This window comes from Aotus nancymaae, unplaced genomic scaffold (assembly GCF_030222135.1).
Source record: "Aotus nancymaae isolate 86718 unplaced genomic scaffold, 86718_ANA_hifiasm-v0.15.2.pri h1tg000108l, whole genome shotgun sequence".
Lineage (NCBI taxonomy): Eukaryota > Metazoa > Chordata > Mammalia > Primates > Aotidae > Aotus > Aotus nancymaae.
In genome coordinates this window covers 7189893-7208397 of record NW_026988523.1, presented here as the reverse complement: position 1 = coordinate 7208397, position 18505 = coordinate 7189893, and the positions used below count along the sequence as shown (strand labels likewise).

Below are 18505 nucleotides of genomic sequence, written 5' to 3'. Positions count from 1 at the left end.
GATAGATACCCTTAATATTTGTGCTCTTTACTATATATCACACATTGTATTTCAGCAAAAGGTTTTTTAAAGAGCAACAGTGAGATCTGAGATAATCTTAAGAAAACTGTTTTTTATAAAAATGAAACAAGACCAAGACCCTTGAAAAAATAGTTTTCATTAAAAATAAAGGTTCTGCCTTCTTACAACTGTCTACAAGAAAAGACAAAATGTGTGTAATATACAATTTCTACTTATTAGTATTAGAAGTACCGAGGGTCTTATCAAAACCTTTAAAGGCCCTAAGCACTAAAGAGATTATGGTGCCAATACTCCATATGTAGTTCAAATAATCTTTTAAAAAGAAATAAATATGTATATGCATACCGAAATTAAAATAACTTCTTTCTAGAATTTCAGATTATGAAATTCTGGATGAAATCAAAGGTGAACTCATCTTACTTTTGTGATGCTCCTACGCATGTTCCTGGTCTGAGTAATCTTGCATTAGCTATCCCAGAAAAAATAATTACCTTACCCAGGAGTCTGAGTAGCTCCAAGTACACTGGTGAAAACCCCACTGATGTTCTCTTACTATTTTTTAAAGTAAGATATTTATATGTATAGGGATTATGTGGTCATCTTCTTCCTTGCATTTCTGTATTTAGTTTGACAAAAAACATTTTCTCGTCCTTTAGATTTTATTTCTGATGATGATGCTAAGATTCACTCGCTGTTTACTGTCTAACAGAGAAAAGCCACTATGATACAAAAAACATGGACTCTGGAGTTAGATAGACTTGCCTTGAAAGAAATATCAGTTTTATAATTTCTTAGCTGTGTGATATGAGTAAATGTTTAAGTTTCCTGACAGCTTATAAGACTAAGAACAGAAATATAGTTCTTATTGCCAGGATAAGGCAATATAAGGAAAGATTATATAACATGATGTGCATAAAAGTACTTAGTATAGTTTCTGGTATATGGGAGGTATTTAATAAATTACAATTTTTCTTTCTCATTACACATGTATAATCATAACAGTATTATAGAAATATTACGGATTTTAAGCTAAAAGATCTGAATTCAAGTTAGTTTCTGCCATTGGTGGCTATGTAATTTGAGGTCAATAATTTAATTTCCCTAGATTTCATGTGCAAAACTGAGGAAAATTTTACCTGCTCTATGGAGTAACTGTGGGGATCAAATAAGAACATGTAAAAAATGCTTTCAAAACCACAAGGCTTTACAAATTTTTACTGTTACTGTTATGATTATGTTGATCTACACTAGGATGATTCTCCAAGTCTTCTTGCAAGACCTGAAAGAATTCATTGTTCCCTAAGGAAGTTAATTTGCTTTGAGACAATGCTGCTGTCCCTAAGCATCAATTAAAACCACTCAATTTACTGATCATTAGAATGTGCTGGCAAAGCAGGTGGCCCCAGGGGTTCAAAAGATTCCTCGGCAGCACATATTTAGATCTGCATTAGAAGGTTGCCATAATTTAAAGCGGCTTACTAGGAAATCAAGGGAGACAGAGGTGATGCACAGAGAATAGAAAAATCTGCTTGATTTCTCCAAGGGCTTCCTGATTCCTCAAAAGCACTGCTCCAAACTAAATCATTTTGGATCCATCTGATTCAAGAACACCTATCATCCCACACCAAAGGGCTCTTATTCTGGAGCCCATCCAATTGCAAAGACATGAGTGGGAGGAGTTCCACAGAAGTAGAAGGAGCACTCAGTAGCACTATGTAAAGAATATGGGGGTGGGTGGCTGGGCATAGTGGTTCACACCTGTAATCCCATCACTTTGGAAGACTGAGGTGGGCGAATTGCCAGAGTTCAGGGGTTCAAGATCAACCTGGTTGACATAGTGAAACCCTGTCTCTACTAAAAAGACCAAAATTAGCCCAGAGTGGTGGTGTGCACCTGTAATCCCAGCTACTTGGAAGGCTGAAGTGGGAGGACTGCTTGAGCATGGGAGAATGAAGTTGCAATGACCCGAGACTGCACCACTGCATTCCAGCTTGGGCAACAGAGTGAGACCCTGTCTCCAAACAAAAAAAAAAAAGAAGAAGAGGAAGAAAAAAAGAATAGTGGACTAAAATTTGTTCAGTAAACGATGACGTTCAAACCAGGGCTCATTCAGACACACCAAGAAAGAGAGTTGAATTAAAAGTAGTCAAATGGCCAGAAGATTGTATTGAAAATAGTATCAATTAAGTGAAAAATAATTCACCTTCATAATCACAAATACTCCCATGTCCAGAAAACAATATAAATAACGTATGATTACATGTCATTTTAAGAGGCAGTGATTGTTTGCATTCTTCAAAATTACGCAGCAGATAACTCATCATTAGTATCAAAACAATACTTTAAATGCTCTCATTTTTATAATAAATCCAATCGTTTTTGATAAAAATATTTGGTAAAATGGGGGTAACTTTATTTTTGTCCGCCTATAAACCATTATGCTATCAAATTATTAATTCAGATAAACAAAGGTATTGATCTCTCTATAATATATTCAATCCCTCTCATTAAATCATAGCAGTATCCTTTTTTTTCAGAGAGCATTTACTCCAAACAAAAAAAATGCGAAAAAGAAATATGTACAAATTAAATTGCAAAACAAATATCACTTTAAATTATATTGTTGTGAATAATATTTTAGTTGATTACTATGACTAACTGGTCTTAGGTCTTATAAAGAGATGTATATCTAAAAGTAAACTATTAAATGCACTCCATTTGATGTGACAAACACAAACACTGTAACAGAAGGCCAGGTAAAATCTTTTTAGTTTAAGGAAGAGACTCCTTTATATTTTTAGTATTGAGAGCCAGAGCTAATAACTGACACAGGATTTAACTGCTAAATTCTGCAGTTATGTGTTATATGTTAGGGAAAAAAAATTAAACAACACTTAGAATCACAGAAAATTGGAACCGGAACAATCTTATCAAACACCACACCCTTATTGATGAGGAAATCTAAAAAGTGAATTTCCCTAATTCTTAGATATACTTAGTGAAAGACTCAAAACCAGAACCAGATCTTCTGATGCCCAGTCTTTTAAACTGTACCAACCTGTCTCCCAACTTATAGCAGATTTTTCCATCACATGTTAAATTAGAAAAATGCTAAATATATTTGGGGTGGTAATATATTCTTCCCCATCTCATGGATATACTTTTAAACTATGTTATTGACCTAACCAACAGGAAAGACAGGGAGAGAAAGAGGAAAGCACCAAATTTGCAGAAACTTTCATTTGCAGAAATCTATCAATTTGTAAACCTTTTCATCTGGAGAAACCTATGAATTTGCAGAAACTTTCATTTGTAGAAATCTATTAATTTGTAAACCTTTTTATCTCAGAAACCTATGAATTCTACTAATACTTTCAGCTCAACTTCCCCCATATAAATTTATGACAACAGAAGAAGCTTTGAACCATTTCGATTTCCTCCTACTCTGAAAAAAGATATTAAGAGGCAAAACTGGAGTTGACAGGGCCATTAAAACATGACAGTGAGTTTTTAACAGTCTTCCCTTTAATGTGACAGTTCAAATCATTTCTCCTTTCACCAGAGCCACACAAAACTTTTCAACTACAAAGTCAGATTGTTGTATCTTTGAAAACAGAGTTGATTTCTGAACTTACTGTCATTGAAATTCTCTTAATTTCTGCTCAGTTTAAGAGCACAGCATATTATATCACCAGTGTAGGCTCCACTGATGAGGAATCGTCAAGAATAAAAGAGGTAATACATGTGGAAGTACTCTGCATATGTAAAATTGCTGTAACATAGAGAAAACATTGTATTTTTTTTAAAAAAAAAGGCCTATGATTGTGTTGCGGATGCAAAGATGATGCAAGTTTCTTAGTGGTTAATCACCCGATGCATTTCCTTTAAAATCAGGAGCAAGAAAACAATGTCTGCTATCATAGCTTTATTTGAACACTATACTAAAAGTATGGCGAATGTAATAAGACAAGAGACAAAAAGAAAAAGAATAAGGATTGGTAAAGGAAAAGCAAAACTGTCCTTATTTACAGGTTATATAGCAAAGCAGCTGAGATAAGATGAAGCTGTTATTAATGTTTATTCAGTTTTGTGCAGGGTATCCAGAATGGAAACTCAGAGGTGTATCGCTGAGTGTGAGGTGTAATACTAGTTATTCTAGAACCAGTTGTTTCTAAAAACAATGTTAGAACAGTTAGACTACACAGTTAGACTACCTTTAAGCCTTAGTTAGACTACCTTTAAACAGTTACACTACTTTAAACAGTTAGACTACCTTTAAGCCTTAAAGGTTACACATAGGCAGCTTTTGGGAATACGGAATGGAGGTCATAAAATAAAAGACTATGGCTCAAATTGGATACAAAAAGCAAAGAAAAGTGAATGCAGAAGCTTGAGAATAATATTCTACTCTAAATTACTCCTAAGTGTGCTATCCTATTTGTGAGCTATCATCACACTTAAGGTTTCCTGGCATGAGCACTGGATTACTAAATGATAGTCAATCAAGAGGGGAAGGAACCAGGTCAGTCACAAACCAAGTGGTCTACATGGTAGGACATAAATATCTCTGCTCACATCCATTATCAAAGACTGTTGTGAAATTATTTTTATGTATATACAGCTCAGTACAGCATTAAAATCCTTAAAAACTTTCATTACCTTTATTTAATACTATGTTGAATGCAATTTTGTTTTCCACATCTTCACAAAATTGAGTGTGCTTTAAGCTACTTGTCGATAATAAAGTATCTCAAATCTACATTTTTACCATATTCTTCATTCAGAAAGAGTTTTAAAATGGTTTAGTCATGTTGTACAACATACACTGATAATCTAAAATGGCTACATGAGCTCTGCAAATGTACTGATAACGATTTTCGAATGAATTCAAGATTGCTTTATTATTTGCAACACCAAAGCAAAGGGTACCAACCATTTAAAAGTGCCAATCATTCAACTTTTATTTTTGTGTTTAGTAATGTTTCAGATTATTTCCCCTCTAAATATTACATAACGAGGCAAATACTATTTTTACTACAATGGAGCAAAATTTTAAGTCAGAAGCTGCGAGCACATTAGAACCATCTGTTTTAGTTATGTACAGAAAGTATCTAGTATCAATCAGAGAAAAGCTGAGGGAAAAGTCACTGACTGGCTGAAAATATACTAACTGCTAGGGGAAAAAAATGTTCCATATGCCATAAACCAGACTCTTAAATAAACTTGGAAATGATATAAATTTTCCTATCTTCTTTACACAAGCCAATGTTAATTAGCTTGCAGAATTTCAAAGTAGTAGAAAAATTTAAAAAATAATTACTTTTGTCTTTCACAAGCATATAATGAACATATACATTTTTTGTGGCATCCAATGGTCTTTGGTACTTTTCAAAGTAGATGATATATCGCTTTCCAAAGATCAGTATACTCTCAGATTATAAGCTACTTATATATTTCTAGCTCCGAATGACACATTCATATAAAAATAGATTTCTGATCAGCACATATTTATAATCCTCCAAAATGGTTCGATCAAAAAGTATGAGAGAAAGTAAGAAAAAAAGAGACAGGAGTGGGAAGAGGCCAAAAGCACCAACAGGCAGGGACTTTAATGAAAGCTGTGCCATTTGCAGAATTAAACATTAAACCTACTTGGTTAGAAAATGTAGGCGAGTGCTTTTATAAGTGCTCTTTCTAAAAAACAGTAAATATAAAATGATATAGATTTGTGAATATACTTCTCACTACCTACTGGTTAATATTTGCTACTCACTACAAAGACTAAATTGGATTATTCACATACTGATTATCTAACTTACAAATTAGCCATGATGTTTGCCTTTTTCTCCATATTATTACCAAATTTTTGTGCGGTTCATTACTCATTAACCATCTCCATTAGAATGGTAGATATGGACAATGTGAATATACCCCTGCACCTCATTCTGCATTTCTGATAAAATTAATAACTTGATGGCTATTCTCTACTGAGACAGAATCTTCTATATCCAAGGAGAGTATATTTACTGAAAATCAAGAAACAGTTTTTTTCCAGGCCTATTAATAATGAGGGAGAAGAAAGATTTCAAAATAGGATATAAAAACAATACAAAGGTATATGATGTGATGTGACTCTGAAGACAACATTCGATAACTAGCCAGTATTCAACAATAAGCACCACACTGATTCTTACACTTGCCTGTTGTCAGAAAAATGGAGACAGTTGCTGCATGATCTTGTCAGAAGGACAGAGTCATCTGGGACTCCTTTGAGCTTTTACAGCATAGCCTGAGAGGACCTTTTGTTCCTTTCCTGTTAGCAGAAGAGCCAAACTGAGGCTACGCCGCGCCTCCTCCCTTATGAGGAGGCGCACAACAGGCAACCGAAAAGTCACCTTCTGGGATCAGTACTGAGGATCTCATAGTGTGTGTGTAAAGCAGAAAACATGGCATAGTGCAAATAGAAAAGGAAGACAGAGTAAAAAAATTAAAAAATCCTTAAATGGGCTTCTAAAGTATAGCTCTGTAAAATAATGTAGAAAAAGTGAGGTAGAGGTTCTTACCTTGCAGATCTTATAGAGTGATTCCTGACCATCTCCTCCAGTATCTTTAAAGTAATCATGTGCGGGAAATGTACGATGAATATCTCGAGTAATCACACTCTCCTGGGCCGAGTCCTAAAAAAGAAAAAATAGACCTGGTTATTAATTTAAATTCTTTCTAATTATGAAGTATAATATCTACACATGGTGGAAAAAAAAAACAGCAAAAAAATAAACAACAGAAAAACTTCCCTTCTATCCCAGACCCATAGTCTTATACCGAAGGTAAGTGCTACCAACAGGTCCTTTGTATCATTTCACCCATTTATCTATAGACATTTGTGTGTATATGTTTATATGGGGAGAAGGGGCAGGGATGGAGGGAAGTTGTATGCGTACATCTCCACAGAAGCTAACTATCTGTTTCTTTCACTTAATGGGATAACATAGAGTGTTCCTTATCAAGACATGTAAATATAGTTTATTCTCTGTAGAAGCAGTTATTTTTTTAAAAATAAGGTAGATCTGGATATAGATGTATCATAATTTACTTAACATTCTCCTATTAATGACCATATTCTTTGCATTTTTTTCTATCTATATAACAAACAATACCATAAGGAATATTTTATACATATGTCTTACACACGTGTTCAAGGATAAATTCCTTGAGGTTTAACTGCTAAGTCAAAAGTTACATGCATTTCCAATTTACATGAACTCTCTCTCCAGGTCATTCCAATACATACTCCAAACAATAGTAGAGTATATGTTTCTCATCTTCCCAATATCGCAAATTATCTAATTTTTTTTTTTTTTTTTTTTTTTTTTTTTTTTTTTTGAGACGGAGTCTCGCTCTTGTTACCCAGGCTGGAGTGCAATGGCGCGATCTCGGCTCACCGCAACCTCCGCCTCCTGGGTTCAGGCAATTCTCCTGCCTCAGCCTCCTGAGTAGCTGGGATTACAGGCACGCGCCACCGTGCCCAGCTAATTTTTTTTGTATTAATAGAGACGGGGTTTCACAATGTTGACCAGGATGGTCTCGATCTCTCGACCTTGTGATCCACCCGCCTCGGCCTCCCAAAGTGCTGGGATTACAGGCTTGAGCCACCGCGCCCGGCCAATTATCTAATTTTTAAATCTGACAATCTGATAAATAAAAACTCAGACCACAATCACTTAAAAAGTAAAAATATTATCAATCTTTCCTGGGTTAATTACCCAACATATTGACTTCACAAAGCAGGAAGCTACAGACTACTATATTAAGATGATATCTTCTTTAAACATAAGCCTAGATATTTGGTGAAGACAAATTTATAAACCAAAACCCCAAACTGAGTGAAATTCTAAGCCTCATAAAAGTGATTAAACATTCTCTTGATTTTATTTTATTCCTGGAAAAGTTTTTTTTATCTTTTTAAATGTCAAGAAAATAGTATGGGACTACTTTTAGCAACCCTGATGGTGAAAATATTTTGTACAATTCAAAGAAGCATCAAACTACTAATTGCAAATTAAAAGAACTGTTTAATGTCTTACTTCAATAAAGATTTGAACAAATCCCCTCTTTCAGTCTCAAATCAAGAAAGACAAAAAAATTTTAATATATGTTATTTTAATGAATGCCATTTCTCTTTCTCTTTATAGCTTCGAAGTATACAAGAAGAGGGGAGGAAGGTAAGCCATCACCTTCTCTTGCTGCCTACATTTCAGTTGCTATTTCATGCTGGGTGGTAATTAGATCTTAAATACAGAAAGAGAGGAAGCAAACTGAAAACGTCCAAATTTGCTAGCAAACACTGAACATACTACAAATTAATCCAAAGGAAATTCTTATGGTTTACAGAAATGAAATACTAAACCTGAATTAAAATAGAGCCATAAAAAATCACCATAAATACAGAGGAAATTTATATTTGCCAAGGTAAATGTAGTTTCTAATGATAAAGAAAGCTGCAGGGTGGGGTGGGGGTATAGATAAAAGGTAAGTATAAAGGTATTATATAAAAGGATATTATTATGAAACATTTGTTTTATCTTGTCTGGAGTCTTAGGTACAAAAATCTGGTAACCAGACAGACCAAAGCTTTCTCTGCCAGGTTTTCTCCAACAGAAGAGCTCTCTTTCCATAAGTTAATAGTCTCCACTTTCAGGTAGTTTATCTACCTGAAAGATGAGGAATGAAAATGTTACTACTGCTATTTTTGAAAAATTTCAGGGACAAATATGTGCCCAGCAGCCATAGGATAACTCTTTTTGTACTTTCAGGACATTAAGAGAGAGGAATCTCTGGACTGTATTCCCTAGAAACTATGCATTTAGCATTATGCTGTGTTTAAATGGTTCCAACAGTCTCATTCAGGGAAGAAAAAATTGGTAAAAAAAATTTCTAGAGTGTAAATTCACAGAATGCTGAGTAATTTTTTCTATGCACACTTGACCTTCCATATTTAAGAAATAAAGGACAAAATCAAATGAAAATAAAATTACTTTGTCCTTACTTAATAAAATTCCCGGCTGGGTGAGGTGGCTCAAGCCTGTAATCCCAGCATTTTGGGAGGCTGAGGTGGGCAGACTGCCTGAGCTCAGGACTTTGAGACCAGCCTGGCAACATGGTGAAACCCTGTCTCTACTAAAAAATACAAAAATTAGCAGGGTGTGGTAGCACATGCTTGTAATCCCAGCTACTTGGGAGGCTGAGGCAGGAGAATCACTTGAACCCAGGAGATGGAGGCTGCAGTGAGCCGAGATCACACCACTGCACTATAGCCTAGGCAACAGAACCAGACTCTGTCTCCAAAAACACACAAACAAAATAATTAACATAAAATTTCTCTTCCTAAGATTACTTTTAAATGTTTAATACACAAATGCTCCTAGACTTTTCTCCCTATGAAGTGCTCTCAGTTGGCTAAGGGAATAATTTCCAGAACTTCACTTTATAGGCTAAATAAGCTATTTTGCTACATTATTCACTGATCCATCTCATATAAGTGAAGGTCAATAGATATTACAGTCTTGTAAACAGACCAATAGGAATGAAATTGTGCACTGAACTTGTGAAAATAATTGTGTTTTTGAAGTAAAAGCTAATGTTAACCCACCTTCCAATTACTCATAACAGTTGAGAGTAGGAACAGTTTATATTTCAGGAATCCACATCTAATCATCCAAATTCACTCACTCACTCATTCAACAAATATTTGAGTCAAGAAAGTCACAAAACCTAACATTTGCAGAAGGGAAACAGAACAATTTTTCTCTTCAATATTAATTCCTTTCTTTTTAGACCTCCTCTGATTGTAGTGGTCAATTTTTACAAGAAATACAATGAAGAAAAAGGAAAGACAAAAAGAGGCTCAATAATTCATCATCTAAATATCTGGAGTTAAGGGCTTTCATGTGACTTTTTATTTTTATGTGGCTAAAAACATGTTATAGCCCAACCAAAACTGATATGAATTCATTTTCTGAGAAGGTTCCCATATACGCAGGGGCTCCCTAAGTCCTGCCAATTGTCTCCAGAATGAGAAGAGGGAACAAGTCATTTCTTTAGGGGCAGCCATTTCACCAATATCTAGATGTATAACTCTCTCCACAACTTACTTCTCAGCAGGAGTATCTCCCGTTTTGCACCTCAGAGTCCAATACAATATTTTAGTGGCCCTGAAGCCAAACAAACTCATTGATTTTATTTCCACTTTCCTCACTTAATACCTATAGGATCTCAAACAAGTTATTTAATTATGTTAAACTTCAGTTTCTCCATCTGTAAAATGGGATGATAATAGCAAATGCATAACATTATTTAAAATAACATTATTTAGAATGTATGTGAAATACTTAGCATATTGCCTAACTAAAATTATTAAAAACAAGAAAAAACTAAGTACTTGTTAAGTAAAATTAATTAATAAGAAATATTATTATTCCCCATTTCCATAAGAAATTCGGGTGCAGCTGAATAATGCACTTTGGGAGGCCAAGGCAGGCAGATCACAAGGTCAGGAGTTTGAGACCGGACTGGCCAATATGGTCAAACTCTGCCTCTATTAAAAACACAAAAATTAGCCAGGCGTGGTGGCATACACCTATAGTCCCAGCCGCTCAGGAGGCTAAGGCAGAAGAATGGCTTGAAGCGGGAGGTGGAGGTTGCAGTGAGCCAAGTTCGTGCCACTGCACTTGTCTGGGCAAATCAGTGATACTCTGTCTCAAAAAAAAAAAAAAGAAAGAAAAAAAAGTCATTATTCAACTCTTTAAAATTTTTGGAGAATATCCATTTTGGACATCCTTCTGTATTTGTATACCTAAATAATAAACCACGCTTTTCTGTTACATTATGATTATGAAACCAATTCCTTTAGAGATTTATAACACAACGATGGATTAATGTACAACACTCTGTTTAAATCTCCAATTGTGTATTTTATGTGCCCTAAATTACCCTTATTTCTATGAATCCATTTGTAAAAGCAACAGTGAACAACCGTTCAGATAAAGTACTGCTTTTATCGACTGATACACACTCTGGCCCCAGCTTTACGTGTAACACATACAGTAAAGAAAGATGTACACAAATAGGTCCAGAAGAAGGACAGGAAGGACGGGGTACAGAAGAAGCTAAATTTCCCAGAGCAGTCACTGTTTCTATCATTACTTTAGAATGTAGTTTCTTAAGGAAACAGTTGAAAGTCATGGATGGAAAGGACAAAAACCACTGTTACAAGGACATGCTTCCCTTCTGGCTCATCACCACCAAGACTGTAACTCATAGGCAAAGTCCTTGCAGCATCCTTTCTCCTGCCTTAGTCAGGTCGGTCCATACACAAAAGCTGGCTCAGATCACAAAGTAGTACGAAATTTGTAATAAAGTCTGAAAGGTTGAGTTTTATCTCCGATAACTCACACCCTTGACACTGTCACCACAGAGAAACTAAATCTGCTTTTCAAGTATTCTCTTTAATTTCAAAGCTATTAAGACTAAACTTATTCTCAAAAAAAGACGTTGATCTCTACTGGATAAAATCATAGTCCAACAGAGGATACAATTCAGCTTGTTGAAGATGAGCTTAAAACCAACTCTATGAGATATGATAAACAGCTTGCTTAACTTTTGATCAATTTAAAGTAGGTTCAATTTAGCACCTGTTATCAAGAGTATTACATGAACTGTTTTCCCAGTACAGCTTACATACCCTAACATGCTTGCAATTCTCTTAATTCTTGTTCAAAGAGAATCATCACATACTTGCTCATTGTGAGAAAGAAATGAATGCAGCATTGAAGTGTCAACAAGCATTAGGAAGACAGCTTTGGATGACCACAGGCTATTATTTTTTATGAGCCAATTTCTGGGCTGTCAACAACTAAAAAGGTATTTTAGTGAGGAAGACTGTTTTCAAATGTAACCTTAGCAGTGGCAGAAGCGTAAAAGTAATATCCTGTCAAATGAACACTTTGTCTTTACCTTGATTTGCCATATTTTAAAAATTGTGACAGCATCTTTTTTTATTAATCCCTATTGTCAATTCAAAGTGTGAGCTGCATTTTCACTTTACATCTACCACAAAATCATTTCAACTTTATAAGTATTATACCATACCAATCTGTGAGTGCCATTAAAAAATGCCAATATAGACAATCCCTAGCATAATCAGTAAGCAGATAAATGATTCAAAGCTGAAAAACTCTTTGACCTTAAACTGTGCCTTCTATTCTTACTCCACAGGGAGCCTCCTTTAGTTCTATGCTGGATGGTAAAACATCACAAACTGGTCTGCTAACACGTTCCTGAAAGCAGATGGGTTTGTAGTGGTCGGTCTGATTTATTCACCTTGATGTCTGCCAAAAATCCAAAGAGGCAGAGATGAAAGAAGAAAATATAAAAGCGTATTCTAGTTTCAAACATGCTACTAAAATCAGGAACTAGAAACAGTAACACAAAAGGGCTAGGTCACTGCCAGCCTTTGCTCCTTGAATATAGGGTTGGGGGAGTCTTAAGTGTGGTAACACAGAAGCAAAGAAAAAACCTCAATAAAATCATATTGTGAACAAACTGCTTCCCAGTCACTGCAGACAAATGCTGCCACATGCTTCGGAATCAAAGCCTGACACAAAAGTCAAAAATATAAGCCATATTCTAGCTTCAGGAAGAACTAAATCTCTTCAGGAAAGAAGCTACAATGATAAGAAAAGGGAGGCAGGTAGAGAGGAGAGGAGGAAGCATATTTCAAGAGCAGTCAATATTCATGGTATGTACCTTGCCCTTGAAGGAAGTGCTGGGATGCCAGTGGGAAATATTTGAATAGAATAAAGCATTTTTTCAGGACTAGAAGACGAGGAGGCACTGAGGCCTATAGTTATAGCCTGGATTTCCCACAGATCCTAAGTAATCAAGGTCAGAGTTCCAGATGACTCTCTACAATGAACATGTGGGGTTAATTTTAGATTCCAGATATACCTACCCAATACTCCTGTGGTCGTATTTGGATATGCCTTCATTCTCAGGGCTGCTGACTGCTCATTGTTCCAACTGGGGAACTTGACATTCTTGAAACTCATATCAACAGGCAATAATGAAACCTGCAACTTCTTTTTGGGTAAAGCACAATAGTGGAACTCCATGCTGTTATTTTCCAAAGTTATACATATTTCTCATTTTGCATTATCTTTATAATTGTGATTTTCATCAAAACACCTCTTTGAACTCTTTTGAAATACATACAAATTTTAAGAAAGAGCTCCATATTTATTATCCACTGTATAAAAATAATATTCTTTTACTTCTCCAAAAAACTTTAATGCCTCAATAAAACTAGGGTTTGATAAACACACCTATTTTAACCTAATTATTACATTTTATAATTTTATAACTCTGACCATCTGTGCACCCATATATGGTCAAAGTTAATAATTGTTTTTATAAGCTGAATAATTTTTAGTAATTTTATAAAACATTCTACTACTTCCTCAATCACTTTAGATGCTTCTCTTTGAAATTCCTCAGGCTCAATTACATTTTCTTACATTGAATGATACAAAAATTGACTGTAAGGCCAGGTACATTGGCTCACACCTGTAATCCCAGCACTTTAGTAGGCTGAGATGGGAGGATCACATGAGCCCAGGAGGCTGAGACTGCAGTGATCCAAGATCATGTCACTGCACTCCAGCCTGGGCAACAGAGTAAGACCCAGTCTCAAACAAACAAACAAACAAAAAAAAACCCCACAAAAAGTGAATGTATATAAAAATTAAGCTTTCTGTTTGCTGAATAGTACAAACTCACTCATGTATTCAACAAATACTTTCCTTAGCACTTATTAAGAATCAGGCACCATTCTAGATATAGAAGATATAATTGTTAGCAAGAATAAGTCTTGGACCCTATGGAGCTTATATTCTGGTAGTAGGGGAGAAAGACATTAAGTATATAATGTTGACTGGTTAGTAAAAAGTAATATAAAAATAAAGCAAGATAAAGAGATAGTGAAGAAAGGGCTGACAAATGTAGGTAGGGTGACTTTGCCTCTCTGAGTGAGATTATTTAGAGAAATATTTAGAGAAGAAGTATTACAGTCAGAGAGAAAAGCAATGTGCAAAGGCCTTGAAGTGGGAGTGGAATGGCAATACTTCTCTTGACATTTTCCAGCATTTTTCTGACCTTTATGTTTCCAGATGTCTTCAATGAATTGCCAGAAATAATTCTAATATTTTTCTGGACTAACTTACCTCAGAAGTTTATACGTATAATATACATCATTTTTACAAGATTATTTAATTCATATATTTGAATGATATACTCCTAGTTGCATGTCTATATGAAAACTTACCATTCAAACATTTATTTAACTTTTTTTTTTTTTTTTTTGAGATGGAGTTTCGCTCTTGTTACCCAGGCTGGAGTGCAATGGCACGATCTCGGCTCACCACAACCTCCGCCTCCTGGGTTCAGGCAATTCTCCTGCCTCAGCCTCCTGAGTAGCTGGGATTACAGGCACGCACCACCATGCCCAGCTAATTTTTTTTTTTGTATTTTTAGTAGAGACGGGGTTTCACCATGTTGACCAGGATGGTCTCGATCTCTTGACCTCGTGATCCACCTGCCTCAGCCTCCCAAAGTGCTGGGATTACAGGCATGAGCCACCGAGCCTGGCCTATTTAACATTTTTATATGCAAGACATTATAATAGGATCTGGGGACTCCAGAAAACACAAGACATAGTCCATAATTTCCTTAAATTACAAAAGGCTTAAGATAACTTGTAAAGACAAGATAAAGGCACAAATATCAATGGAAAGAAATATATGCTAACAGCCAAAAAAATCATATGGGCAATGTTAATTGTGGGAATTCAGTGGAGAATGTCTGCAAAAGGGGTCAAGTGGTAAAAGTAGCCTTTCATGGGAGTTGGGGCCTAGGCTGGACTCAATAAAACCCACAGATCATGAATGATATATTAACATCAAGAGTGGTGTGAACAAACCCTCCAAAGCAGGAAAGCACTTGGGATGCCAAGTAGATGTGACTCTAATTGACTGCAGAAGGGAATTCAGAAAAGGAGAAGTTGAGAGAGATACAGAATATAGAAAGATGATCTCAGTTAAAACACTTTAACTGAATCTTGTGAACAATATGGAGCCATTTAATCTGTCACAGTCTGTGTGGTCTCAATTTTGTAAGTCGTTCGTTCCAGTTTGGCCTCATCTGCTTTCACTATCTGAATGACATGGAGTGTAGTGAAAAATTAACCTTACTCAAAGAGAAATGTGGCCTTTGCCATTGGCTAGGAGGAGGTGACTTCTAGCCCATGGAACATCATGCCCGATGGGAGACCTTTGCTTGCATGGGGGCCTTGGCCACTGAATAGTCTAACAGTGTTATTTATGACTAAGGCTTTGGACCATGCCACGCTAGTTTTACCAACAGAGAGGTTGGAGAATAAAGGTCAGCCACACAGGTAATATGTAATTGAGACTCAATAAAAACTCTGGGCGATAGGGCTTGGGTGAGCTTCCTTAGCTGGAAATACCCCACGTGTATTATCACACATGGATGCCAGAAATAAAACGTCCATTACACATGGGGAGAGGACAAAGGAAGCTCCATATCTGGTACTTCTCCTGGACTCGGCCCTTTGTGTTTCTTCTCTTGTCTGGCTTATCCTCTATTCTGTAGCTGTAATACACTGACTATAACAGCTTTATGTCAGCTTTCATGAGCATGTCTAATGAATTATGAACTTAAGGGTGGTTTTGGTAACTCCCTGAACTTAGAACTGGTGTCAGCAGTGAGGGCAGTGTGGATTGTGTTCTCTCTAACTTGCCTTCGGGTAGACTTTTCACAAATTGGCCATCAACAAATTGGAAGATCTCACTGTGGTATTCTCACCAGTAAATTTTCTCTATTTAGATATATGTATCACTGCCCACCTTTTCCTCTGCCATTAACAAAATATTATTCATAATAAAATAATTCCTGAAGACTGTGTTAGTTTTGAAGACTTTAAAAAAATCCTCTAATGTAGAATCTCCAAAGCTAAACATAATGGAACTACTGTTGACCATTTTACCACTTGTTCACTGAGGCTGTGAAAAATCTGTATCTGATCAGTGAAAGGAAGAATACTAAATGAATAGTAGATCACATAACTATTAAAATGACCTTAGAATTCCCTTTCATAAATATCACCTGAAACTTCAAAGAAGAGTGAGTACATTCCAGTCTCTTATCCATTTCAAAAAAATTGAATAACTGCATATCTACAAAAATTTCAGTAATATATATATATTTTAAAAATCCTTCAGGATCAACAAGTTACACTACTTTGGGATAAGGATTTTGAAAAAGGCAATTAATTTTTATACCAATTCAGGTTATATAATTGCCATTTTGTTCCTTTTTATAATAGCACATGTTTCCATTAACATAGGTTTTAGTCACCTAATAGTAGAAGATGCATGGATCACAACAACATTAACAACAAAAGGATAGGAATGGCTAAGAACAGAGGGATTTGTTCCAGAGAGACTATAATAGTTCTACTTCTCAATTATAAAGGTCACTTCAGTAAATTAAATATCCTCATTCCATCTAGTGAGTGTATAATGGGGCATTTTTTGTTTTACAAAGTCTGGTTAATATTACAACTTTCTTTTCTGATACTCTACTTTCTTAATTTTTCTCCATTCAAGAGGATCAACTGCTGTTGTTTTCTGCTACAGATTTTGTGATTATTCTTCCTCAAGAAGTACACCAAATATTTTGGAGATAGGGCGAAGTTGAAACTTGATTAATCCCTATGTATCTTCTCTATTGATTCAGAAATGAGGATTACCATTCTAAGAGTTAGGAGATGTAGGTAAATACATATCCTAGCTCCTGGACACAGTATATTCCTTTTTAGTTCCTTCTCTGCTTACTTCTTGTCTTCTGCTTTGCTTACTCTCCACACTTTCAAAGGAAATCTTACCCATTCCTGTGACTTCAACTACCATTTATTTTCTCTCTCCTGGATCTTTATTAAAGTAGGTGTCAAATCTTACTGATTATTAGAATCACCTGAGATGCTGTTTCAGAACATAGTACCTCCAGGTAGTCTATTTTTTAACAAGTGTCTATGTAGTCACCAGCAAAAGGCTGCAAACTGTTACTTGAGAACTATTGATCTAACAGAACTTTTATTCCACATTTAAGACTTAAGTATAAAACTCAATTCAGAATTATCCACATGGTCAAGTATACTTTTTATTCTCAATTGCAATGGAGTGAACTTCCACTCCCATCTCTGAGCTAACACATAAAGAATTATAGTGGAAGTCTTCTCTCCCTTTTCCTCACTTAATCAATTGGTCCTCTGGGCTTTCACTCTGCTATTTTAATTAACTAGTGTTCATGTCTGAATACCCCCACTTGATTGCCACCTCTAGGTGGACCATGATTAAACCTTATTTACTGTTTCCCTGGTGTTTGAGACTTTAGCAGGCACTAGGTAAATGAGTACTGAATAAATCAGAGTTAGCAAAGCAGGCAGGGTAACCATCTACTCCCCAAGATGGAGAAAGACTCAAGTTTTTAAATTTTTGCTTTAAAATTTAAATTCTCTTCCAACATTATTTAATTAACAGGAGTAGCAAAAGGTATTAATTTGTACCATAATCAAAGATAATGACAAGGATTCACAGACTTCCAAACCAAAATTTCACAGCAAAATGCATACCAAAACATCATTTCTAATATCAAAGATAATATATAAAAATAATTTTACATATTATATAAACTATGGAAAAAAACAAAATGGATCTCTATCTTATAATATAAATGGAAAATCCTACTATTATTTGATTCATCCAAAATAATTTAAAAAAACTATTTGAGGTTTGCTCATTGAGTTTTACTTCATTTTATATGAAAAGAAGTAAAAAAGATAAAAATACATTCAATCTCTGAATTATTTTAAAATCAGTCTTATTAAAGTGACAGATGAATTATATAATCATGTATAAAATGCTATTAGAAGCAAATTACAATAGATATAATTTTTTTTTTTTTTGAATCTCAGCTATCTGTCTTAGTTTACATGTTAACTTTTTCACAGCTAAATAGCTCGAAGTAGTAGACTGATATCAAGGTTAGGTAAGGATCAGAAAATTCCCATTCGGTATACCTGTGTGGATTACAGTACTTAATAGGCTCAGGCTATTTGCTGTTCTTAATACCATATGAGACAGAAACAGTTTATGGTTAAGGTCTTTCTTTTTTGAAATTCCCTTCCACTCCTTTAATCAATATATATATTTGCTTTTGATCTATATGCCATGTGGAACACTTTTTCTTTAACTTTTTCCTAATTGACCCTTATGCAGCTAACAGAACATTTTTGAAGTCTGAATTTCTAATAAAAAGAAAGAATATGCAACTGCTGTTAAAACTAAGAAAC

The 18505-nt window shown here is 35.2% G+C and overlaps 1 protein-coding gene across 6 annotated transcripts in view; it reads right to left on the bottom strand.

Annotated features, from left to right (window-relative positions):
* Positions 1-18505, bottom strand: part of RABGAP1L (RAB GTPase activating protein 1 like) — a 726923-nt gene that overhangs the window by 310146 nt on the left and 398272 nt on the right. For all 6 annotated transcript variants that reach the window (XM_064370670.1, XM_064370668.1, XM_064370669.1 and 3 more), the window contains one exon: positions 6585-6698. In XM_064370670.1, coding sequence (XP_064226740.1) covers positions 6585-6698 — 114 coding nt within the window. The remainder of the gene's footprint in view (positions 1-6584; positions 6699-18505) is intronic.